Here is a 26556-nt window from a genome sequence, read left to right as displayed (position 1 = left end):
GTGATCCCCTGGTTCGGTCTCCCAAAGTGCATGTATTACAGGCGTGAGCCGCCAGGCTGGAAGATGATTGTTCACGTTTCTGCTTCTTTTTTAAGCCTACAGATGAATTTTCCGATCTGCCTCTTCGAGTAGCAGAGATGACTAAAGAACAAAGACTACGAAGGGAAAGCCAGTACCAAGAGAATCGCGGCAGTTTAGTGGTAACAAATGGTGGAGGTAAACGTAATTCCAGTGACATCGAAAGTGTTTGCAGTCATTTAACTTTTTAAAGTTGTCTTTTTCACACCCACTGCTTTTGTTTGTGTACCTATAGCTTCTTCACTCTTCTTTTAAATACTTCTTTTCATATATGATTGAAAAATGCTATTTTCCATTGGGATGAAACTATGATTTCTGGTTTCAGTCAGAGTTAAAATATAGTATTTCTCCCTTGTTTTTATTTTGGGAGGAAACTTTATTAGAGACAGTACACCTGGAGTAGATCTTCATTAATCTGGATTTAACCATGACCTTTTGAAGTACCATTCTCCCTTTTTAAGATTCTTGCTGTGGTCAGTATTTGATCTCTTTTAGGAATTTAGTGCATTTTTTTTTTTAGCGTTTACCTTTTCTTCACTTGGAATTGTCAGATGCTCTTCAAGGGCGTCTGAATCGCAGTTTTCCTTATTCTGACATTAAAAGATTTGTAGTTCATTAGCAAGTAGCACTCTACTTGCTTATACTTTCTGAAGCAGACTCTTGATTTTCGCATTCCATTCTGTATTGCTTGAATTGGTTTGAATTTAATGTTTAATGTTTAACTTCATATTTAAATTTTGAGGGCCAGTTATAAGGGAAAATGACTTTGATTTTTCCAGAAACCTATTACTTATCTGAGAAGAGCTTTCATTTCTGTGTGATGATTTCAATTAAATGGTTTGCTGTCTTTTTCCTCACCATCTTATGTTCTTTCCTCCTGTCGTTACCATTTTTCATTTACATTTCAGTAGTCTTCAGTGTTTCTCTCGTATGAGGTATCTTTCTCCATCAGTTTATTTAAGACTTAAAATAATGTTGAGATCTGTGCCGGTATGGTAGCCACTAGCCACATGTGGTAATTATTGAGTATTTGAAGTGTGTTTTTTAAGGCTGGGCGTGTTGGCTCACACCTGTAATCCCAGCACTTTGGGAGGCTGAGGCAGGTGGATCACTTGAGGTCAGGAGTTTGAGACTAGCCTTGCCAACATGGTGAAACCTCATCTCTACTAAAAATCCAAAAAAAAAAAAAAAATTAGCAGAGCATAGTGGCACATGCCTGTAATCCCAGCAACTGGGGAGGCTGAGGCAGGAGAATCAGTTGAACTCAGGAGGCAGACGTTGTAGTGAGCCAAGATCGCGCCACTGCACTCCATCCTGGGCAACAGAATGAGACTGTGTCTCATAAAAGGAAATAAAAAAGAAAGGTGGTTTTTCCAAATTGATACGTATTGTAAGTTTAAAACACACATCAGATTTTGAAGACTTCATTTGAAAAAAAGCATATAAAGCAGTAATATTTTGCATTGATTATATGTTGAAGTGATATTTAGACATATTGGACAATGTAAAATATATTAAAATTAATGCTGCCTCTTTTACTTTGAAAAATATGACTACTAGAAAATTTCAAATGACGTATGTGGTTCACCTTTATGGCTTGTGTTATTTTTCTCTTTGGCCACACTTGTCTAGATTGTATGAAGAAGTAAAGTTGCTTTCTTCAGAAATGGTCTTAATATAAACATGTATTTAGTCAGACAAGTGTTAGCACATTAAAAAAAATGCGTTTATTTACTTGGTTTCTAATGTGGATGTAAACTTGTAACCTTTTCATCTTTTTTAGCTATTAATAAAACTCTAATAACTCATAATTCATTTTATATTAATTGCATTCACAGAATTATTTATAAATGAGTCAGAAGACTAGTTTGAGAAAGAGGCTTCTTGAGGTTCACTGCTCCAGCAACTGCGATTTTTAGGCAGCCTATAGAACGTCATAAAGTAACAGGTTGTGGTTTAATGCGTCTCTGGAGAAACTGTCTTAGTAGCAAGTTTTTTTTTCTAGTGTGCCATTTTAAGTAGTTGTTTCATTACTTTTAAACTTAAAAATAATGGGGGATTCCCAAACTTAATAGATGAATGATGTGGCTAAAAATAATTTATATACTTCTCCTCACCCTAAAGCATTTTGAGAGGAAAAAATTTGTCAAATGAATCCCTTCCCATCCAAAAACTATTATAAAATATCTACATTGCTGACCTCTAGCAGATAGTTTTCCAAATAGGACAATCTTTGTTCTGATCTTTTTTGTTTCTGTTTAATTGACAACAATTACTGGAAGGGAGATAGTAGTCAGAAACTCTTTTCTTTCTCAAGTCTAGTTTACTCCTACCTTTTCCCTTTTTTGTGTGTGGCCTTTTACTTTCTTTTGAGTTGACTATGTTCAGTTTTCCACCTGCTGTCTCCTCCAGAGATAAGAAGCCCCGGACCTAAAACACGAGGATGTGCCTTTCAGCCTTTAAAAACTTTTTGCTCTTTGTCTCACAGACTCAGACTACTGTGTTTAAAACAGTGAGGAGCTGTCCAAAGAAAAATGTTAAAGGTCTCTATTTCAATAATTATCAATTACTATGTTCTTTAGTGAACTAGGACTAGGGTTTTCTGGAGCCTATTTTTGTGAGTGACCATGAACTAAATAATAAACACTCAGGTGCCAGCCTTGGTGGCCGACGCCTGTAATCCCAGCACTTTGGGAGGCCAGAGTGGGCGGATTGCTTGAGCACAGGAGTTTGAGACCAATGTGGCCAACATGGTGAAACCTCATCTCTACTAAAAATAGAAAAAGTAGCTGGGCGTGGTGGTGCACACCTGTAATCCCAGCTACTTGGGAGGCTGAGGCAGGAGAATCGCTTGAACGTGAGAAGCAGAGGTTGCAGTGAGCCAAGATTGCACTACTGCACTGCAGCCTGGGTGGCAGAGTGAGACCCTGTCTCAAAAAAAAGAAAAACAAAACAAAATAAAATATAAGTAAAATTTATTTACTTTTTTTTTATTTTTGAGACGGAGTCTTGCTCTGTTGCCCAAGCTAGAGTGCAGTGGCATGGTCTCGGCTCACTATAACCCCCGTCTCCCAGGTTCAAGCAATTCTCCTGTCTCAGCCTCCCGAGTAGCTGGGACTACAGGCCTGCACCACTAAGCTCGGCTAATTTTTGTATTTTTAGTAGAGACGGGGTTTCACCATATTGGTCAGGCTGGCCTCGTACTCCTGACCTCAGGTGATCCACCCGCCTCCACCTCCCAAAGTGCTGAGATTACAGGCGTGAGCCACCAACCTTGGACATAAAATGGGTAAAAAAAAGATTTACGTCATTTAAAGTTTTTATCATCCCTCCCACTTTTTTTTTTTTTTTTTTTTTTTTTTTTTTTTTTTTTTTTGAGACGGAGTCTCGCTCTGTCACCCAGGCTGGAGTGCGGTGGCCGGACCTCTGCTCACTGCAAGCTCCGCCTCCTGGGTTTACGCCATTCTCCTGCCTCAGCCTCCCGAGTAGCTGGGACTACAGGCGCTCGCCACCTCGCCCGGCTAGTTTTTTGTATTTTTTTTTAGTAGAGACGGGGTTTCACCGTGTTAGCCAGGATGGTCTCGATCTCCTGACCTCGTGATCCGCCCGTCTCGGCCTCCCAAAGTGCTGGGATTACAGGCTTGAGCCACCGCGCCCGGCCCCCTCCCACTTTCAAAATAGAAAATCTTGGGGAAAAGGAAATAAGTAAATGTCTTTTATTGGCTGTCTAATTCGAATGTTTTTTTCTGGTGTGTGTGTGCATGTGTGGGTGTGTGTGTGGTGTATACAGTGGAACATGATCTGGATCAGATTGACTTCATAGACAGCTGTGCCGCAGAGGAAGAAGAGGCCGAGGTGAGACAGCCCAAGGGACCGGACTCAGACAGCCTGAGTTCACAGTTTATGGCGTATATTGAACAACGGCGAATCTCTCATGAGGTAGTACCTAGATTGAAGCCTAAGTATGTTGCTGTCCCTTCGTGAAAATAATTCATGATAGTATAAAGTTTTGTTGTATCAGTGATTTGTTGACTTAAGCCTAATTGTTTTCATTATGTTCACTTCTAATTTCAGTACCGAATTGTTGAGATTTATTCAGAGACATCAGACAGTAGTCTCAAGTAGGCTTTAGGTTTATTTTTCAAACAAGAAGACAGATTTCAGAATGTTGCAGAAGGAAAAAGAGAAGTCTAGGTACTGTTAAGGCCTTCGAAGAAAGTACAAAGAAAAATACAGTGATGCTTTTCATTGTTGTTTTTATTGCTTTTATATTGTTACTAACTGATAAATCATAGTTTGGTCAGTAGTTAATTAACAGTTAAACCAAAAAGTTGACTTTTGTGGCAACATGCAGACTTAACCATAGCATTTTTATAATATGCTGAATTATATTGGAGCTTTTGTGCTAAGTCACACAGAACATAAATTGTTTGCTATTAAAATTCTTGGGTATCTCTTAAGTGGAACATTGAATTGCCTTAGAAAACAAATGTGCATTCAGCCCACTGCAGAATCTCCACCAGCTCCCCAAGGGTCTCAGATAGAATAGCGTTCTTCAGTCTGTCTTGTCAGCATAATAAAATGGCTTCACTTTAGTGGATGCGATGTTGATGTCTGGAGTTGGTTTCAGGCTCTGAGCAGTGATTATTTGAGAAACAGTTGGGTCCTTTCTAGAGAATGATGTATTAGCCTTTTAGAAATAGAGAATAATCTCTTTGGTCTGAGACAGCTAAAAGGAAAGAAAAAAAAAGAAATAGAGAATAATCATTTCAAGTGGGACATGTTGTAGAGTGGTATTATCATTCTTTATTTAATGAGACAGAGTCTCACTGTGTCACCCAGGCTGGTGTGCAGTGGTGTGATCTCGGCTCACTGCAGCCTCTGCCACCCCGGTTCAAGTGATTCTCCCGCCCCAGCCTCCTGAATAGCTGGGATTACAGGCGTGCGCCACCACGCCCGGCTAATTTTTGTATTTTTAGTAGAAATGGGGTTTCTCCATGTTGGCCGAGCTGGTCTTAAACTCTTGACCTCATGTGATCTGCCTGCCTCAGCCTCCCAAAGTGCTGGGATTACAGGTGTGAGCCACTGTGCCCAGCCAATATTATCATTCTTTTTTTTAAAAAAGGGGCTTTGGTTTTTCCTGTCTGAACACTTTTGAACACAGTGTGTTTTGTTGGTAAAGAGACACTCTTGTATTTAAAGTTGGATAAAATTATGTAAGTCAAAGTCTTACAGCCCAGAGATAGCAATGTACCAGATGACTGGTGAAACTACTTGTTCAGGCTGCTAGAGCAAGGGGCACCTAACTGTTTTGCAATAAAATTAAAATGAACAATGACACATTATAATCCTTAAAGGAATTCATTTCCTTTTCTCCTGGTCTTTCTCTTTGATCATGTTATGCTTAATTAGGCTGTATAAATGGAGTATCTTTACTAAAAGTAAAAATGCCTATTATACTACTATGAAAAATAATAGCATCATTTCTTTAATTCATTATATTGTTTGTTTTGTAATAATAGTTTTTAAATTCTGGCTGCCTATTACATATGGTAGTCTTTACGACTTCTGTGTCATAAAGCTTTCGTAAAATTTAGCGTCTGTGAAAATATGATGAGGCAGCATTATTTTAGATGGTTTCACAACCAGGGAAGAAATATCTTTTTGTTTTCCTGAACACTTATCTAAAAATGGATTGTTAAAAACTAATCTATGTGAGATTTTAAACACTCTACTATTATTTAATTTTATTATAATACTTGTCACATACATAGACCATTCCTATCTGAACATGGTATGATTTTTTTTTTTATTTAAATGACACATTCATTTCGTCATGAAAATTTCATGTACGTCTTAGAATAATTTTAGATAATTGCAGTATCATAAAACTAGGATGGGGCTGGACATGGTGGCTCACACCTGTAATCCCAGCACTGTGGGAGGCCGAGGTGGGTGGATCACTTGAGGTCAGGAGTTTTAGACCAGATTGGCCAATGTGATGAAACCCTGTCTCTACTAAAAAAATAAAAATAAAAAGTAAAATAAAACTTAGCTAGGAGTCATGCCAGGCGCCTGTAATCCCAGCTACTCTGGAGGCTGAGGCACGAGAGTCGCTTGAACCTGGGCGGCGGATGTTGCAGTGAGCCAAGATTGTGCCTCTGCACTCCAGCCTGGGTGACAGAGCAAGATTCCGTATCAAAAAACAACCAACCAAACGAAAAAACTAGGATGGTAAGTCACTGATACAACATCCTAGGAGAGATTTTTGTTTCTTTGTTAAAAGGGTATAGCTTGGCCTGGTGGCTCATTCCTGTAATCTCAGCCACTCGGGAGGCTGAAGTAGGAGGACTGCTTGAGCCCAGGTGTTTGAGACCAGCCTGAGCAACATAGCGACTCTGTCTCTAACTAAATAAACAAAAATTGTAAAATGGTGTATTCACTAAAATTAGAAAAATTATTTTTGCATCAGAGTTGCAGAATTGTAGTTTATTATTGGGATCTCATGTCCAGACTTTAAGACAGTCAGTTGTTAGCCCTTTGGAGTAACTCACCAAAAGTTTCTAGTGACATGTGATGTACCTATTTCTTGGAGGTAGATGATAAGTAGTTTCATGTTTGATTTGTAGATATGCTTTTTGGAAAAGTTGTTTTCTTATTTTTCCCTTGATGAATAACTATTTTGATGATTATTTTTGGTTGAAACAAGATTGTATTGCTTCTGTAGATTTTCCTTTGATAACCTTTAATCCTCTACCTTTGATTTATAGTTTTATTTTTCTGTGTGTGGTCTGTATTTTAAACCAGTTTAATTTTCCTCAGTAATACTTTTTGAAAATGACCTTTTACTCTTTAGTTCATAAATAAGTAAAATTGCCAGTAATATTTTTCTTTTAAATACAGTATTTTACCATAAATAGAAATTACTTTTTGTTTTATCTTGATAGTCACCAACACACCCAAGACTATTTGTATGAGTGTGATAAGAGACAATTTGTGGTGATGGATCAATAAAGAAATGTAATCTGCCCAGTGAACTCACTATTTCCAGAAATATTCAAGAGAAACTGAGCAAATGTCAGGGTAGGGTAGGTGGGAATTTCTGTCCTCAATGGAAGTCTGTACTAGTGGCCTCTTCAGTTCCTTTCCAATTCTCACATCTTATTATTCAGTAAATATTACTGTGCTCGGTCACTGTAATGTATATAATACAGTGAGAAGGAAATCTACTTTCTTATAAAATAAATGTGAATTGTGAACATTTTTGTTTATTAAAGCAGCAGTATAGCATATGATGCTTTTACACTTAAAGTTTACATTTGAAGAGTCTATTAAAATATTTTTTAATGTAATATACAAATTGACAAATTGGATGTGAACTGTATAATCACAGTGTTATGGATTAATATATTAAATTTATTTATTTCTATCCTTTGGCCTAGGGTTCACCAGTAAAGCCAGTAGCCATTAGGGAGTTTCAAAAAACAGAAGATATGAGAAGATATTTACATCAAAACAGGTTTGAAAAACCAATTCTACTTAATTTATTTCTGTCTTAACTCAATGATGAGAGCATAAAATAATTTTGGATTTATGCAGATCTGTGTATAATAAAGATGTTTAGATGGCATGTATTTAGAACTGAATGACAGTATGCTTTTTGTACTCATGCCATAGAAAAAGTGAAAATTGATTTGATTCTAAATTGACACTATCTAAATCACCTACACAGTTAATTCATCTGAAGATACTTGATAGCAATGAGACTTTGTGGTGATGCTATGTGGATTCATGCATAAAAAGGGCTAAAAGAACTTCAGGACTGGGCATGGTGGCTAACACTTGTAATCCCAGCACTTTTGGGAGGCCAGGGCGGGAGGCTTGCTTGAGCCCAGGAGTTGGAGACCAGTCTGAGCATCATTCTACCCTCTACAAAAAGTAAAAAACAGCCTGGCATGGTGGGGCACACGTGTGGTCCCAGCAACTCAAGAGGCTGAGGTGGGAGGATCACTTGAACTGGGAGGTTGAGGCTGCAGTGAACCCAGTTTGTGTCATTGCACTCCCACCTGGGCAACAGAGTGAGACCCTGTCTTAAAAACACACACACACACAAAAATACAAAAAACAAAAACAAAAAACGAGTTTCGAGAGTCCTAATTTTTTTTTTTTTTTTTTTTTTTTTGAGACGGAGCCTCACTCTGTCCAGCCCAGGCTGGAGTGCAGTGGCTGGATCTCAGCTCACTGCAAGCTCCGCCTCCCGGCTTTACGCCATTCTCCTGCCTCAGCCTCCCGAGTAGCTGGGACTACAGGCACCCGCCACCTCGCCCGGCTAGTTTTTTGTATTTTTTAGTAGAGACGGGGTTTCACCGTGTTAGCCAGGATGGTCTCGATCTCCTGACCTCGTGATCCGCCCCTCTCGGCCTCCCAAAGTGCTGGGATTACAGGCTTGAGCCACCGCGCCCGGCGAGCCCTAATTTTTTTTAACTTACATTTTTGACTGGATAACAGAGAGATAGGCAGAGACAGTGATATGTATCGCCAGTCCTGTCTCCATGCGATCTTTCCACTGTACTTGGTGCCTCTCAGAATATTTTGAAAATTAGGCCTGGCACGGTGGCTCATACCTGTACTGCCAGCACTTTGGGAGGCCAAGGCGGGCGGATCACTTGAGGTTAGGAGATCGAGACCAGCCTGGCCAACATGGTGAAACCCCGTCTCTACTAAAAATACAAAAATTAGCTGAGTGTGGTGGGACACACCTGTAATTCCAGCTACTTGGGAGGGTGAGGCAGGAAAATCACTTGAACCCAGGAGGCGGAGGTTGTAGTGAGCTGAGATGGCGCCACTGCACTCCAGCGTGGGTGACAGAGTGAGACTCCATCTCAGAAAAAACAAAAAAAACAAAGAATATTTTGAAAATTAGCTTGATCATTTAGAGCACTGCTTCTCATTCTTGAATTCCAGAATGTTTCTTGCCATGAAGTATTTCACAGTAGTTGGAAATTTCATCCTTTAGTTCTTTGCCTTCTGGTTTTATGAAGTCTTGATATGCCTATTCTTAAGTGATAGTAAATTTACGTAGTTCTTATACTTGACAGGGTATTAAAGTTAACTTGGGGGACTGAGATATAGATGGAATAAATATGTAGGGAGAAAAAAGACATAACTTTGCCATTTATACTCTTACCACTTAACTAATGGAGATTTAATTAAATTTTATATGCTTCGAAATGTATTTCAGAATGTCTTTTCAGTTGCCATGTGCCCTTTTATTGAAAGTATAGTCTTGAGATTCCAGTTTTATGCAGGAGTTTCCAGTTACATTCCCTGCCCTGAGTGGGCCTGCGTTTTTTATCTCGTGTGTCTCACGTCCTGCATCCATCATAGCTCGAGAGCTCCAGGATTTAGTAGAAACCCTCACAGTAAAAGCTAGCTTTTTCACTCAGTTACCTTATGTGTTAGTTTTCTGTTGCTTGTGTTATAAAGTTCTAGCGGTTTAGAACAACACCCCTTTATTATATTAATACCCTTCTGGAGGATAGAGCCTGGGCAGGCCCCCCTGGTTCTCTACTTAGAAGCCAAAGTCAGGGTATTAGCTGACCTGGATTCTCATGTGGAGACTGTGGAAGACAGTTCATTTTCACACTCCTACATGTTGGCAGAGTTCAGTTTGATGCAGTTACCGGTCCCCGTGACTGAGGTCCCCATTATTTTCCTGGTTGCCAGTGGGTGGTGTTTAGAGTCCACCCACATTCCTTCTTCATGGCCCCCTCTGTCTTTAAACCAGGAATGATGGGTCAAATCCTCCTTATATTTGGCATCTTTCTCACTTCCCTTTCTGCCACATCTCCCAAAGTCTTTTGCTTTTAAGGGCTCGTGGTTATATTAGGTCAACCTGGATAATCTCCCCGTTTTAAGGCCACCTGATTAGTAACCTTAATTTCATCTGCAAAGCCTTTTAAAAATGTAATACAACAATATTCACTAGAGTAAGGCCAGGGACGGAGATCATGGAAGACGAAAGTCTGCCTACCACATCTTAGTCCAGAGTTCCTGTTTTTACTTCTTTTTGAAAGTCTGTGGATTCTTTATTTTCATGGCACCTTAGCAATACATTTTAAAAGCTTGTTTTATTTTATTCAGCATTTTGGTTATTTCCATTGGAAGAGTCATTCAGGACGTTTAGTCTGCCGCACACAGTGCTGGAAACTAAAGCTGGGATTACATTTTTTGTTTTGTTTTGTTTCGTGGCAGGGTCTCTCTCTGTTGCCCAGGCTGGAGTGCGATGTTGTGATCGTGGTCACTGCGGCCTCTACCTCCCAGGCTCAAGCAATCCTCCCACCTCAGCCTCTGGAGTAGCTGCAACTTCAGGCGTGTGCTATATACTCAGCAAATTGTTTGTTATTTTTAGTAGAGACAGAAATCTCACTAAGTTGCCCAGGCTGGTCTCAGACTCCCGGACTGAAGTACTAACTCTCCTGCTTTGGCCTCCCAAAATGCTGGGATTACAGGTGTGAGCCACTGCGCCCAGCCATGGTTACTGTTTAACTGGGGGTTCCAGAATACTAGACCTTAGCACAGTCCTTGGATAAGAACTCCATACTTGATCCTAGTAACCAGTTAGGCTCTAAGATCAATATATACTTCATGTTTTTAATTAGCAGGTATTTGTGAAATATCTACTATGTGCCAAGTTCTTTTCCAGATGTAGCTGTGAACTTAGTCAAAATTCCTGCCGTCTTGGAGCTACCATTCAAGTGGAATGTTGAATCAGAACCTAAAAAGACAAAATCACCTCTCCGTGACTGATAGCTCTCAGGCGAGCAAGGCTTGTCTTTAATCTGAATAACATGTTATCAAAAAGAATCTGCCTCAGTGGTCTGTCAGTTACAGCAGCTCAAAAACACTGAGTGAGCATGAGGAATCCTCTGCTAGTGAGCCGAAAAGGAAAGCTTGCTTGCCCCTTTTTCCTCCCATTCTCTTCCCCTACCCTCATCCACCACACACATTTCTTCCCACCTACCACTCCCCTATCCCCTACCCACATAGAGTCTACCCTACTGGGAGATAATAAACATATGGAGATGTAATACATAAAAAGTGTGAATGTTTTATAGTATTTGCCAAGATGGATTATGTAAATTTGAAATTGAAACTAGCAAAAATTACGTTTTAAAAAAATTGTTAAAATAATTTTTTATGGGCTGGGTTCAGTGGCTCACGTCTGTCATCCCAGCACTTTGGGAGTCCAAGGCCAGCAGATCACCTGAGGTCAGGAGTTCCAGACCAGCCTGGCCAACACGGTGAAACCCCATCTCTACTAAAAATACAAAAATTAGCCGGGTGTGGTAGCTTGCACCTGTAGTCCTAGCTACTCGGGAGGCTGAGGCAGGAGAATTGCTTGAACCCTGGAGGTGGAGGTTGCAGTGAGCCAAGATTGTACCACTGCACTCCAGCTTGGGTGACAGCAAGACTCTGTCTTAAAAAAAAAAAAAATACGAGTCCTACTTATAATTTGAATAGCATTTTATTTCAGGAGACATGATCATATCAGACTAGGTTCTGTAAAGTGTGTTATAACTTCTATAAGAAGCAATATAGAATTAACATTTAGATAAAACCTGAAAGTTTTTTTGTTTCATGTTATATAGACAAAGCCAGAAAAGCTACTCACATTAATTATGTGATTTTGTAAATAAAGAAAAACAGAGAAGGCAGTTTAGAGTCTGCCTTATACTGGCTGGGCGCGGTGGCTCACGCCTGTAATCCCAGCACTTTGGGAGACCAAGGCAGGTGGATCACCTGAGGTCAGGAGTTCCAGACCAGCCTGGCCAACATGGTGAAACCCCGTCTCTACTAAAAATACAAAAAATTGGCCGGTGTGGTGGCAGGTGCCTGTAGTCCCAGCTACTTGGGAGGCTGAGGCAGGAGAATTGCTTGAACCCGGGAGGTGGAGGTTGCAGTGAGCCCAGATTGTGCCCCTGCACTCCAGCCTGGAAAACAGAGCGAGACTCCATCTCAAAAGAAGAAAAAAAAAAAGTCTGCCTGAACAGAGAAAAGTCTGGTTTACTTAGCTCAAGTAAGTTCAAGATTTAGAGGAGATACATGTGTGTTATCTGCATTTTGTTTTTTATGTCTCAATATTCCACGCTTTTTTGGGGGAGGGTGCTACTGTCATTCATTCAAGCAATATTTCTTCAGCACTATAATGGTTTTGCCTCTGTTCCAAATCCCTGATATTTTAGAGTTACTTTTTAGTGGATGTAGACAAATATGTGTAACAAGTATATTTCAGGTACTGCTAGGTGCTATGAAGAAAAACAAAGCAGGATGAAAGAGATGGTAGGGTGAGGGAAGAGTGAAAGTAATGTTAGATGCAGTGATAATATTTCAGTAGAAACCTGAAAAAGAGCAAATGTTATGGCGGTCTAGGGGTGAAACATTCTAGGTAGAGGTTCTGAGGTAGGAACATGCTTTTGGTGTATTCAAGAAACACCCAGGAGCCTGAGTAAAGCAGGACACATCTGGAGTGTGAGGTGAGAGTTCCGCTGTGGTTAAGTTCTATTTCAGGTACATGCAAGACATCCGAGTGGAATTATCAAGTAAGCAGTTAGATTTATGAGTTTGGAGTAAGGTGGCAAGAATTAGGGCTTGAACAACCAGAAAAACAAACTGAGCAGGGGTGGTCATGGGGATAGGAGAAAGAGGGTGGTGTCCCAGAGGCTAAATGAAACCAGTGCTGCTGTTTTTGCTTTTTCAAGACACGGTCTGTGTCACCCAGGCTGGAGTGCGGTGGTGTCATCATAGCTCAAGCAGCCTTGACCTCCTGGACTCAAGAGATCCTCCCGCCTTGGCCTCCCAAAATGCTGGGATTAAAAGCATGAGCCACTGTGCCTGGCCTTGAAAACAGTGTTTGAAGAAGTATAGGGAGGAATGAACAACATCACTTACTGCTGATAGGTTTTTTTTCCAGGCGGAGACTTGCTCTGTCGCCAGGCTGGAGTGCAATGGCGCAATCTTGACTCACTGCAACCTCCGCCTCCCGGGTTCAAGCCATTCCCCTGCATCAGCCTTCTGAGTAGCTGGGACTACAGGTGCACGCCACCACACCTGGCCAATTTTTTGTATTTTTTTTAGTAGAGTTGGGGTTTCACCATGTTAGCCAGGATGGTCTCGATCTCCTGACCTCATGATCCACGCGTCTCAGCCTCCCAAAGTGCTGGGATTACAGGTGTGAGCCGCTGCACCCCGCCCTGCTGATAGGTTTAATAAGAGGAGGACTAAGAAACAACTATTAGATTTGGGGTTGTCAAGATCACTGACAAACCTGTGAGGGGAAAGAAAGAACAGTTTTAGTGAAATTGTAAGGACAGGATGCGGATTGGATTGGGTACAAAATACAATAATGAGATAAAGTGGAAACAGTGGGTTTGACTGGATTTTTAAAGAAGCATTGTAAAAAGAGGGTAAATGAATATATGTACCTGTAATCCCAGCACTTTGGGAGGCCGAGGTGGGTGGTCTGCTTGAGCCCAGGAGTTCGAGACCAGCCTGGGCAACATGACGAAACCCCATCTCTACCAAAAATATACAAAAGTTAGCTGGGCCTGGTGGTGCACACCTGTAGCTCCAGCTTCTCAGGAAGCTTAACTCTGGGAGGTGGAGGCCTCAGCGAGCCGAGATCGCAGCACTGCATTCCAGCCTGGACAACAGAGTGAGATGAGACCCTGTCTCAAAAAAAAAAAAGAAAAGAAAAGAAAAAAAGAAACATATGTAAAAAGAGGATATGTATTAAAAGATTGAAAAGCAGCTGGGCACGGTGGCTCACGCCTGGAGTCCCAGCACTTTGGGAGGCTGAGGCGAGCGGATCACCTGAGGTCAGGCGTTCAATGACGGCATTTCATTAAATTCGGCCTCGCCAACATGGTGAAACCCCGTCTCTACTAAAAATACAAAAATTAGCCGGGTGTGCTGGCACATGTTTGTAATCCTAGCTACTCAGGAGGCTGAGGCGGAAGAATCGCTTGAACCTGGGAGGCGGAGGTTGTGGTAAGCTGAGATCGGGCCACTGCACTCCAGCTTGGGCGACAGGACAAGACTCTGTCTCAAAACAAAACAAAACAAAGATTGATATGGTGTTCAGGTTAGGGCACATAAACAGACTTGAGACGGTTTATTTGGTCCTTTCTGTGTTTTGGTTCAGTTCATCTACAGATGGCCAGTAAAAGCTATGGGAAATTTTAACAGTGAAATTAGCAATCCAGGGAGAAAGTTGCAGTTAATTCCTGTTACTCTAAATGTGTAATCAGGGCGGGCTGCGGTGGCCCACACCTGTAATCCCAGCACTCTGGGAGGCCCAAGTGGGTGGATCACTTGAAAACTCAGGAATTTGAGGGCAACATAGCAAAGCCCCGTCTCTACAGAAACTACAGAAATAAGCCTGGGTTGGTTGACACACACCTGTAGGCCAGCTACTGGAAAGGCTGAGGCGAGATTATCACTTGAGGCCAGGAGGTCGAATCTGCAGTGAGCCATGATCATGCCATTGCACTCCAGCTTGGGCAACAGAGACCCTGTCTCAAAAAAAGAAAAAAAAAAAAAGGCTGGCCGCAGTGGCTCACACACCTGTAATCCAAGTACTTTAGGAGGCTGAGATGGGAGGATGGCTTGAGGGGCAGGAGTTTGAGACCAGTCTGGGCAACATACTAAGACCGGCATTGCTACAAAAAAAATTTTTAAAAAATAGCTGGGCGTGATGGCTTGAGCCCAGGAGGTCAAGACTGCAGTGAGCAATGATGGCAGGATTTTGTTTTTGTTCCCCTAATGGCACACTGATTTCAGTGCCTTTAGATCAGCCTGATAGGCTCATCGTCATCATAGTTTCAGAGGCCGGGTCCTAAATGTCAGACAGTCACTACTTTTGCCAGTTTTAGTTTCAGACACAAAGATGAGTTACAGAGACTTGAACAATGAAATCTGGTTCAGGAAAAGGATAAATAGTAAACAACAAGAATTAACACTGATAACAGTGAGGAAGTCGTACTTTTTTGTTGTTTTTTTAAGCATTAAAAAAGGGTTTCGTATTTTTCTTAAAAATAAAACAATTTTTATTTTTGTGTTAAAATTACTTCATCGATTGAAAATAAGAGCAGGTGTGCTTTATAAATACAGTTACCAGGTTCTGTAGTATTCTAGATTTCTGTTGATAAAATGGCTGTGTGTGTGGAAGGATCTCAGTTTACATGTATCTTGTTTTAATCACGGTGGTAACGAAGATAATAGTTATTCATGTTATAAAGAAATGATACTGTTTGAAAAGTGATCTCAGTTAACTATTGTTATTGGCTGACATAGTGATACCACATGAAACGTGAGTTGGAGGTGGCAGATTTTCCTCTGGTTTCACTTAATGACTTGGGCGTAGGTTTACAAAATGCAGCCACTCCTTCAATGCTGACTAGGCAGTTTGCTGCTGATTAATAGAAAGCTACATTTACAATAAAAATTTCATTTGTTTTTTATACATCTGTTTGTCTTTTTATTGAAGAGTTTTTTTCTGTTTTCTTTTTTGGATCAGGGTTCCAGTTGAGCCATCTTCTCTCTTGTCACTATCAGCAAGTCACAATCAGGTAATTTTTAGTAGTTATGTTTATTTAGTTTTGCTTTTTAAACTAAGATGATTATTTTTTTCTTTTATAATACTTAAATTGCCATTAATTGCCAGATATATTTAAGCATTACCAGCTGTCTCAGTTAATATAACATATGTACGTGATACTTGCTAACAGTGTTTTTGGACACTAGATAGAAAATCTTTACCTTCGTGATAGCTTTATAGTATTAGGTTGGTACAAAAGTAATTGCAGTTTCTCCCATCACTTTCAATGGCAGAAACCACAATTACTTTTGTACCAACCTAATGTATATAAGAACGATGCAAAGATGGGAAAAGACTGGCAATAAACACATGTAAAGAAATGCTAGGTGAATTCAAAGCAAAAGTTGCATGGGTCAACAGTAGTTCCCTGAATTGATAGGGAATATTGGTAAAGTGATCCTTGTTTTTACTTTGATATGCACAATAACGCTTTGGGTCCAGCTGTCACATACAGACCTGGAACTTCATCGGAGAAGGGAGCAGTTAGTAGAGCGCACTCGGAGAGAGGCTCAGCTCGCTGCCCTGCAGTATGAAGAGGAGAAAATAAGGACCAAGCAGATCCAGAGAGATGCTGTTCTGGACTTTGTCAAAGTGAGTCCTTTGAATGACACTGTTCAAGCTGCTGAGAGGTGAAGTGCTTATTTGTTTGGCCAAGCCTGTTGGTTTTTATTGTCAATTAAAATGTCAACCATTTTTCTCTCTATAAGGAATCTTGACTAAATAGAGTGTCTCTTTTACTTGTGTCTATCTGCATAAGGATGATGGAAGTGATTATCTTATTAACAGTAATCTCTTCCTCTTATTTAGCAGTCCATCACTGGACATGTCACTTTACTATCCAGCAGCCATTTCCTCAATTTCTGGTGTCATAGTAAAGATCAGTCACATGAAACTGATAGTGCTTTAGTAAATAATGAGTTAAGGCCCTCCAAATGTGAACTGTTACTCAGACCTCTCTCCAGCTTCCTTGCTTTAGTAAATAACAAAAGTTTGCTAGCCTCACAGGCTTTATCCTTTGCAGGAACTTTGATTTGTTCCTTTCTGTTCTCCACACACATTCAGTTAACAACCCTGTTAATATTTCTTAATATTTTGCAGCCTCTATAGTAGCGCCTGAAACAATGACATTTTATTTTACCTGTATTACTTACCTTTTTGTTCTGAAATCATTTTTTTCTTCATAATTAAATAATTGTTTGTAATTTTGTTTACTTAATATCTGTCTATCATTTATCTGTAAACTCCATGAAGATAAGAACCATGTCTGTTTTACTTACTACTGTATCCCTAGACCTTAGCAGGTTTTAGCTCATAGTAATCGTCAATAAATATTTGTTGAATGATTAAATGAATTATTCTTGTCCTCTAAAGACTTTCCTGTATTTCATACTTTAGAGACCATCTTCTTTAAGTACCATGCATATGTCTGTTTTACCTGATAAATTATTTTTTTCTGAATGTATCAGACCCTTGGTGATGATGTTTAACTCTTTCTTACCTGATTCCTCTTCATCCAACAAGTTCCCTTGTCTATTATTTTCTATCAAGATGTAGGCAAATCTGGCGGGGTATGGTGGCTCACGCCTGTAGTCCCAGCACTTGGGAGACCAAAGTGGGCGGATCACCTGAGGTCAGGAGTTTGAGACCAGCCTGGCCAACATGGCAAAGTCCTGTCTCAAGTGAAATAAAAAAATTTAGCTGGGCGTGGTGGTGCATGCCTGTAATCCCAGCTAACCAGGAGGCTGAAGTGGGAGAATTGTCTGAGCCCAGGAGGTGGAGGTTGCAGTGAGCTGAGCTGAGATCACCACCACTGCACTCTATCCAGCCTGGTCGGCAGAGTGAGACTCCATCTCAAAAAAAAAAAAAAAAAAAATGTAGGTAAATCTTTTGACCAATAGCAAAAATACTAAAATTAATATTCCTACAACCAGAAGTTCACAAAGGTACCTCTCTTAATCCCTCCCTCAGAACCTTCCGTCTGCCCTGAGATGTTTCTTTTCGTGCCTTTTCACCCCTCGTAAGAACATTAATGTGCTGATGGCCATGTTCTCCTGGCCTCCTTTATCTCTGTCATTGTCTTTTTGTGCAAGTCATCTAATACCCACATACTGTTTCTCCTAATTTGTCCAACCATTTCTCTTTCCCTTAAATCCCTGCCTGATTTGTTACTACATAAAAATTTTTTATATAGTTCTTTTGAAACTAATGAAAATACTTCATTGGTTTATTCTTCTTAGGTCATTTGGAGGTGTTCAGGTTTCATAGATGAGGAAGCTGCAGGTGTAGGAAAATTAAGCAATGTAGTCATTTATAGTAAATTCCTTTTCATAATCAGGAGGCAAACCTAGACTTCTGAAAGCCTAACTTTGTTCGTCCATTCGACTTGAAAGACCTTTATGGAATGCTGGTTGTACAAGGAATATAAAGATGCATAAAATACAAGCCCTGCCCACCAGGCACAGCTTAGACCTTATCACAGAAAAAAACAGAAAATAAGACAGCTTGTAATAAAAGTGCTTGTTTTATATTCAAGACAATAGAAGACTTAGAGAACAAGTATCATCAGAATTGACCTCAAAAAGAAATGATACGGGACCCTGAAGAATGAGTATGTAGGATATAGCCAGGAAGAATAGACTGGATGATGGTGTAAAGGGGGGTTCGATCTAGGCTGAGGAAATCTAAACAGGATGGGAACTAGGAATGACCTTGTATGATTTGTAGGTTTAAAATAATGGTACTTGCAGGAAATACCAGCTGGCCTAGAGAGTTGGTATTGAAGACTTACGGGAAAAACGAATTATTGAGATGATGATAATACTTAAAACTTATTGAGTGCTTATTATGTACCAGGCACTATTTTAAGTACATTATATATATTTACTCATTTAATTCTCCAGCAATCTCTTTAGGTACCATTTTTTTTCTTTTTATGAACAAGCTCAGAGAGAATAGCAGTTTACTAAGATTAAATACTCAGTAAGTGGCAGGATTAAAATCCTATTATTAGAACAAGGCAGGTTGGCTCCAAAGCCTGTTTTGTGAGCACAGTCCTTGCCGCCTCTCAGTAATAATGGTTAACACTGAATCCTAAATGCTGTTCTATGTGCTTTGCATAAATTAACTCATTCAGTTTGCCTTCTACAGAAGTCACACAGCTAGTAAGAGATAGTCAACTTGTAGAGAGTCTTGATTAAATGTCAGATTAGTGTTGGATCTTGATCTGTTAAGTAAAAGAGAATGCTGAGTTTCAAAGCAGGAAAAAGACGAGAGAGACTTCTGAAAAACGCATGTACTCGTGTTAGAATCGGTTAGGAAGAAAGAGACTAGAAAGAGGAAACTAAAGAAGAGAGAAACTGCAATAGTTAGACTAGGGTGTGAAATAAGGCATAAAAACCAGATGGCTTCTGAGGGTACTAAGGGTCGGCAGTATTGCACAGAGACAAGAGCCTAAGTTCAGAAATTTCTGAATTTGAGTCCAGCTTTGCCACTTGCTGTGTGCTTGACTTTTAGAAAGTTGCTGAGCCATTTTATGCCTTTAGCTTCCTCCTGTGTGTGATATTTAACTCTGAAATATTAACTATTTCAGAATTATTATGGATATACTTAATGCTTAATACTAGTATGGTAGATGCTATATCCCCTATTACTATCATAAAGTGGATTTGCTGAATTCCCTGTAAGAGAGATGATGAATAAATCGCTGAAGAGGGTGAAAGAAAAGAAGCTCCCAAGGCAAGGTTTGGAGGCTAAAAGAATGGTTTCAAATGAGGGGCTCGCATTGTGGAAAGAGCGCAGGCTCTGCCGTTGGAAGACAGGCGCAAACCTCAGTTGTGCTACTTATGAACTTGGAGACCTTGCACGTGCCGCATAGCCTCTCCTCGATTTTCTCATCTCTAACTGAATATGATGATGATATTTTATCTCACACAGTAGAAGAATCACTGAAATACTGTGTACACAGTGACGTGGTAGAGTACATTGTAAAGCAGGGACCACAGCAATGCTATCATGTTATTATTAGATGATTAGATATCACACATTGGAGAAAATAGCCAGTTAGTATGGGACATTGTGAGTTTGTTTTTGAATATGTCAGATATGAGGTGGAGTGGGGTTTCCAAGTAGAGAGTTTCCACAGGCAGTTGAAAACACAAACCTGAGATTTGCTTCTAGCTAAAGTTATTACCATTCGAGTGATACTGAAGCCATTAGAGGGAGAGAATAAGTTCACTGAGGGAAGGTCAGTATTCTGATTGTAAACGTGTTTCTGTAGGTATATGTATAGTTTTTAAAATTTCTAACTAAACATGTTCTAACTAGTAAATCTAGAAAAATGCTATATACAAGAGGTAGAAAAATTAATGTGAGTGATTATTTTAGTAAATGTAATTTTTTATTTTCCGTGTTCCAGACTCTAACCAGCTTCCTTTTTTGGGGGGTTTTGGGGTTATATAGCAAAAAGCATCACAAAGTCCACAAAAACAGCAGCCCCTCCTAGATGGTGAGGTAAGTTGAAGTAATCACCTTTTCTTTGAAATTGATTATTTTTGCAATGCAAATGAAATGTTTACATGTAATTATCATCTTTTCAGTGCTTTTTGAATATTGCCACTTTTCTTTTTCCCCCTCACAAAATTCTGCTTATGAGGGAGATGATACAAGCCAAGGAGTTTATTAGAATCTATGGATCAAGGCTTTTTTCAGCTATACACATCCACTAGAGATTATATTTCCCTCCCTGACCCCCACCAGAGGCACCATCCCCCTCCATTTTTGAAGCGTGGTGTGTAGAGTCCTAGGAGCTTTACCTGGTACAGGTAAATGGAGCGGCTACTGAACAAAAAAAGACTCTTACATAGTATTTCAGATTCAGTGTTATCAGTGATAACACTGATTTTATAATATCAAATAGTACATTTTTGTTACAGATTAACAGAAAATAGATCACTTAACCTTTGAAAAATCTACACACCTATTTTGATCTGTTAAAATGAAGCTTTTACTAAATGTTTTTATTGTAGTTGGCTTTCTCATTAACCATTTTCCCTTTAAAAGCCTTCCAGTTTTTTCTTTCTTTTTTTTTTTGTTCCTTTTTCTTTTTCTTTTTTGTGAGACGGAGTCTCACGCTGTCACCCAGGCTGGAGTGCAGTGGCGCGATATTGGCTCACTGCAACTTCCACCTCCCGGGTTCAAGCAATTCTCCTGCCTCAGCCTCTGAGTAGCTGGGATTACAGGCGCCGCCACCTCGCCCGGCTAAGTTTTGTATTTTCAGTAGAGACAGGGTTTCACCATGTTGGTCAGGCTGGTCTCGAACTCCTGACCTTGTAATCCTCCCGCCTTGGCCTCCCAAAGTGCTGGAATTTCAGGCGTGAGCCACTGCGCCTGACCCAGTTTTTTCAATTTATGATCATTACCTCCTTGAAAAATGCATAAAAGCGTTGTTTCATGTGAATTTTGACTTTGCTTTTCATAAAATAAGTTATTTGAAAACCTAACACCTGGGGCTTTACAAGTAGCAATTTTCTGTGTTTTTAAAGCACAAGAGTTTCTGGTAAGGGAAAGTGTATTGTTTGAAATGCTTTCAGTTGTCCATGATAAAGGTTTTTTAAAGCACAAGTGTTTCTGGTAAGGGAAAGTGTATTGTTTGAAATGTTTTCAGTTGTCCATTATAGAGGTTTTTTAAAAATTTTATCATAGAACTACTTCTAGTTTTTTTTGTGTTAGAACATTATATATTTGTATAATACCTGAAAGATTGACTCCAGCCTGGTCACTTGTGTTTTCTTCACCTGGTAGTAATTCTAACACATTTTTGACAACCAAAGTTTGATAAATTTAATATATGTTTTCTTTTTTACCCAATATTTCCTTCTTGATGATTGTTTTCAAGTAATTCATTCTCAAGGAAACTAAAGCTCCACAGGAAAAGAACATAAACTTCTAAAAATTGTAATCGTACTTTTCATTTTGCTTGAGAAAGAAAATGAAGAGATACTTAGACTAGAAATTATGACCCCTGGGCTACCGGTCTGTCACTGGCTCACTAAATGACTGCAGGTTCTTTATGTTATTGTTACGTCTCTCTCCAGCTTTCTGCTCCCTCCTTGCTTTGGAAGGTTTTAGGCAGTAAGATCCAATTTGAAGTTGTTTAAACTCTGGGAGAAAATCAGTACTCAGAACCAGCTTACTGACTATTATAATGCGTGAATTCCAGATGATTGTGAATGTGGTCCTCTATGTCAACATCTTCAAAAGTATGTCTTAATATGTCTCTTTCCTTGTGTGTGTATTTGTGAAATACGTCACACGTGTGCGTAGTTTGTTTTTGACATTGCTTCATTTTTCTCACCTCTCCAGTGCCCCTTCCCATCCAGAAGGTCTCAGCACACTGATGATAGTGCCTTGTTAGTGGTAAGAGTTTCACACAAAATGGAGTTTTACGTTTCTGTGTTTAGAGATTGAAGGATAGCTCTTGTACTTTTTATTCAGAAACTATATCTAAATACCATAAAACATGATGAGCATCATTACTAAATGCTTTATAAAGAACTAAACCATTTTCCCACATGACTATTTGTGACTGACCCAGTGTTTCAAAGTCAGAGTCCTGCGGCTCATGTCTTCGTCAGGGCCACCAAGAGTCAAACATTTGCATTGAGAACCATATTGGCTTTGTGTGTGTGCTGGGGACAGAGGCATAACATAATATTCATGTTTTAAATGTGTCTAATTCCAGGAGCACTTACTTTATTCATCATTAATTTGGCGCATGGGTCACCTGTATGTTAAGGTGGCCCATGACACTGATTGCACAACTGTGTATTTGACATCCTATTTTATTATGTATTTTCAGCTACAGAAAATCCTTCACTTTGGTTTTAAATACTTACATCTCAAGATTATTCCTTCATGTTCATTTTTTAAACTTAAGGAAACAACTACTGATCATGTTTAACACTGGTTTACTTTTATTGCCTGTTTCATCAGCTGAAAATGAGTATAAGATGGAAAGTTTATTTAAAGCCTTACTTTTATTAGCCTTGCGAGAGAATTCTAACCGTTTATAGAATTTCTTTCCCCATCATGTTTTATGTTATTTTTTTCATAGTAGTGTGGTTCAGAAGTCTCGTATCTACAGCAGTTCTGTCTCGTGCTAGTAACTGCTGCCAGGCTGCATATACTACTGCATGAGCTGCATGCTTCAGCGTGACATTCCTGTGACACAAACTTCCATGGTCTGTTCACATTTCTGTGTATTCTGCAATCTTCATTCCCTTTGAGATGGATAAAACACCTTTTAACTGGGCAGTCTTATAGGTGAATACAGTCATCAGACTCTAGAGTTTTAGTTTAAGTGAATTGGCCTAAGAAGCAAATAACAAGTTAAAAATTAGACAAATATTGAGAGCCTCTGATGATCCAAACACTTACCAAAATTATCTCGTTTGTTCCTCACAGCAACCTTAAGAGTGAAAGTTAAATTTAGCACGTTTTTACAGATGATTTCTGAGGCCCAGAATGTGGCTTGTCCAAGGTCGCATAGATAGTAAGTGCAAGGCTGGGAATCCACATCTGTCTGGCTTATCGGAGGACCTGCATTCAACACCGGGCTGTAGCTGGAAACCGTTTAGGAAACTGAAGGGTTAATAACACATGTAATAAGTAGTATAAGTCTGAGTGCCAAGACTCTTTTGTCAAGGAAATAGTGGAATTTAGAAAAACAGCAACAGCAAAATCCCCTTAGTGTGTAACTTGAAATTCCCTTCAGCCATTTGTCAAAACACATTCCCTTATGTTTTAGCTACCAGTATTCATATCTGATCCTCTAAATTAGATGGCCTTTAAAAGCAAGGAATTTCTTCTAAGTATGATGACCTTTAAAAGCACATCTCACATTTCTTTGTATGCCAAATAATGTCCAACCAACACTGTGCAAAAAGAGTCATATTTTAAATAAAACCTCATCTTATCAAAACTATGCTTCAGAAGGCTTCCTATTGCTTCGAGTGGAGTCTAAATGTGGCCTCAAAGCTCCTTCGTGCTCTGTCTACTGCCTCCATCTCCAGTCTCCTCTCTGGGCTCTTGCTATACCAGCATTTTTCCAACTCTTCAAATATCATAAGCCCTTTCCCATCTCAGACCTTTGCAAATGCTGTTTCTTTTACATAGAATGCCTTTTCCTCCCTGCATATACCCCTTGATTAATTCCTGTTCATCTCTCAGGTATTTGTTGGAGTGTTCCATCTTTAACATGGCTTTTCTGCAGCTCACTGCCCTTACGTCAGCCCACAGCTGGACAGTTAAATAAACTGACAGGAGCTCTAGTACATTTGATGAAAAGGAGGCCCAGGAAGTATACTTGGTGTGTTACTGTTGTCACAGCAGTTTTTTTTAAATCATGGTGCTTTTATTTGGGTGTTTATTATTTTTTATTTTTATTTTATTTTTAATTTAATTTTACTTTTTAAAAAATTTTTATTTATTTAATTATTTTGCGACAGAGTCTCCCTCTGTTGCCCAGGCTGGAGTGCAGTGGCATGAACATGGTTCCTTGAAGCATCAGCCTCCTGAGTAGCTGGGACTACAGGTGCTCGTGCCACACGTGGCTAATTTTTAAATTTTTTGTAGAGTCAGGGTCTCACTGTGTTGCTCAGGCTGGTCTCTAACTCCAGGGCTCAAGCAATCCTCCTGCCCCAGCCTCCCAAAGTGCTGAGATTACAGGCATGAGCCACTGTGCCCAGCTTGTTTATTCTTTTATTATCTCTTTTCTTTTGGACTACTGGACTGTAAGCTTCATGAGCACAAGGATATTTTATTTTGTCTTAATATACTTAATTTACTCCATCCCTACCACCGTTCCTGGGATATATTAGGTGGTCAGTAAATATTTCCTGAATGAACACATAAATTCTGTGTATCTACTGGTTATTATATTGTTTCATGATGAAAAGGTCTGATGAATGATATCCTAAGGTAAATGCTGAATTTGATCTAAAGACCTTGAAACATAGGATTTGAAATAAAGATTTATAACAGCTAATATCAGTTACGCTGACATTCTCTTCGGGCTACCCCTCAAGCTCCTGTTGCTTTCGTCTGTATCAGGTCTCATGAGGCTCATTTTACCTCTTCTTCATCCACTCCTAGTTTTCCTTTTCATATTTGACATTGACAGTCGTTCCAGTACCTCTGATTAAAAAGTAGGCCCAGGCAGTCTAAACCCCAGAAGCATACACAGTGTGTTACCATTGTCACAGCTGTGTTCTGTGGTATATTTTTATCTTCACTATTTGCTGCCTTAAGATAGATTTTGTGATACATGTAATACATTGTGTGTTAACATGCTTCTTTTGTCAAATAAAAATATGTTAATTCTCATTAAAAATACAGTCGTATTTATTTTATTGACCATATACATACCTTTTCCTAAACACCCATTTGTTTTCTTGTTCATTTATCTCATGGTTTAGAAATTTGTTGTCCTAGTTTAAATTTTTAAAAATTGCTTATAAAGACTTCACTATTTTTAAGCTCTTGGCATTTTGTTGTTTTAATAGGTAAAACCTTACCCAGTGCCCTTTGTGACAGTGTTGTCTTCTCTGATTTCCACTCTCCGTGTGGCAAAGGAGAAAAATTGTCATGTTTTGAGCATCTCTTACCTATAATCAAAATTCTATATAATAAATACTTTAACATTTTTTCTTTTTAATTGACAATAATTATATATATGCAATCTAACTATATCTCCAGTATATCTAACCAGCTGTATGTTGGTTGGTGAAAGATAAAGGATTCGAAGAAAAAGGAAATTCCACCTTCCTCTCTTACAGTCAGTGGGAGTTTCACAGAGGCAGAGATGAAATGCCGGTTCCTCCTTCAGGTTGATGCAGAATCCTCACATCCTCATTATATCTAATTTGGATTAATGTTGAAAAAATATTGTTTTTATTCATACCAGTTCTGCTTGGTTAAAATCCCCCATCATAGGAACAGGACTCATTTGTTTCAAGGCTACTATGCTAAAATTGTTGATGTCCTGTTTTATTTCTGCATAAAATCATTTTTAATAAATCATGCCTCCCATTTCTTGATTAGTGTGGCATGAGGTACTGAGACTATCCTGAATTACACAAGTGGAAAAACTGTGTTGATGGGTTTTTGTCCCCCAAGTGTTCTCTTTCTGGCCTGTCAATAGCTTAGTAAACCATTGGAAAGACTGTCCGTGACCTTTCCTTTTCTCATTTCACTGGTCAGATCTGCCTGCCTGACAGTTGCTAATATCAGTGCTGCCTTCTGTTTCTTCTCTTTCTCATTTGAAATGCAGTCGCTGTCAGGTCTGAATCAAGTGGGTTGTGCTGCTCCCCTGCCTCATTCTTCTGCCTTCACACCTCTTAAGGTATTTCTTGTTATTGTAATTCACCAGGAAGTTTGGGGAGGGGGTACATATAAGGCCTTGAAGTTTTCAGTGAATTGATCTAACAATCTGAAATATAGGATCATATAAATATACCTGTTTATGAAACTGTTTGAGTTTAACGTTGATTTCTCTTGAAATTGTTTGAAAGTTTTACGATGCTAGAGACAGTCACAGAGCTCATATTAATTCTTTGTATTCAGATTCTGTTTGATGTGTCATTCTGATTTTTTTATCAAAGGTTTTTTTGTCGTGAGTTATTATTTCACTTTGGTTAGCATATAATATAATATCGAATTAACTCTGTCGTCTAATGTGCATGCAAAATAATGTGAGTCCAAAAACACTATCACCACCAAAACCCCTACCATAGGGTTAACCAATTATGGCCCCTAGGCCACTT

At 39.4% G+C, this 26556-nt stretch overlaps 1 protein-coding gene across 32 annotated transcripts in view; it reads left to right on the top strand.

Moving 5' to 3' along the window:
* LRCH3 (leucine rich repeats and calponin homology domain containing 3) overlaps nt 1–26556 on the top strand; it is a 105716-nt gene that overhangs the window by 48778 nt on the left and 30382 nt on the right. For 27 of the 32 annotated variants that reach the window (XR_007723257.1, XM_050779035.1, XM_050779034.1 and 24 more), the window contains 8 exons: nt 96–216; nt 3869–4017; nt 7521–7597; nt 15656–15707; nt 16178–16327; nt 20195–20245; nt 22097–22150; nt 26064–26135. Coding sequence is in view for 30 of the 32 variants with exons in the window: in XM_050779035.1 (XP_050634992.1) it covers nt 96–216; nt 3869–4017; nt 7521–7597; nt 15656–15707; nt 16178–16327; nt 20195–20245; nt 22097–22150; nt 26064–26135 (726 nt within the window). In the remaining 2 variants the exon portion in view is untranslated. The remainder of the gene's footprint in view (nt 1–95; nt 217–3868; nt 4018–7520; nt 7598–15655; nt 15708–16177; nt 16328–20194; nt 20246–22096; nt 22151–26063; nt 26136–26556) is intronic. The other 5 variants (XR_007723258.1, XM_050779033.1, XM_050779029.1 and 2 more) reach the window with 3 other exon arrangements.

This window comes from Macaca thibetana, chromosome 2, assembly GCF_024542745.1.
Source record: "Macaca thibetana thibetana isolate TM-01 chromosome 2, ASM2454274v1, whole genome shotgun sequence".
Classification (NCBI taxonomy): domain Eukaryota; kingdom Metazoa; phylum Chordata; class Mammalia; order Primates; family Cercopithecidae; genus Macaca; species Macaca thibetana.
Note: the sequence above shows the minus strand (reverse complement) of the source record. Positions and strands in the feature narration are given on the sequence as shown.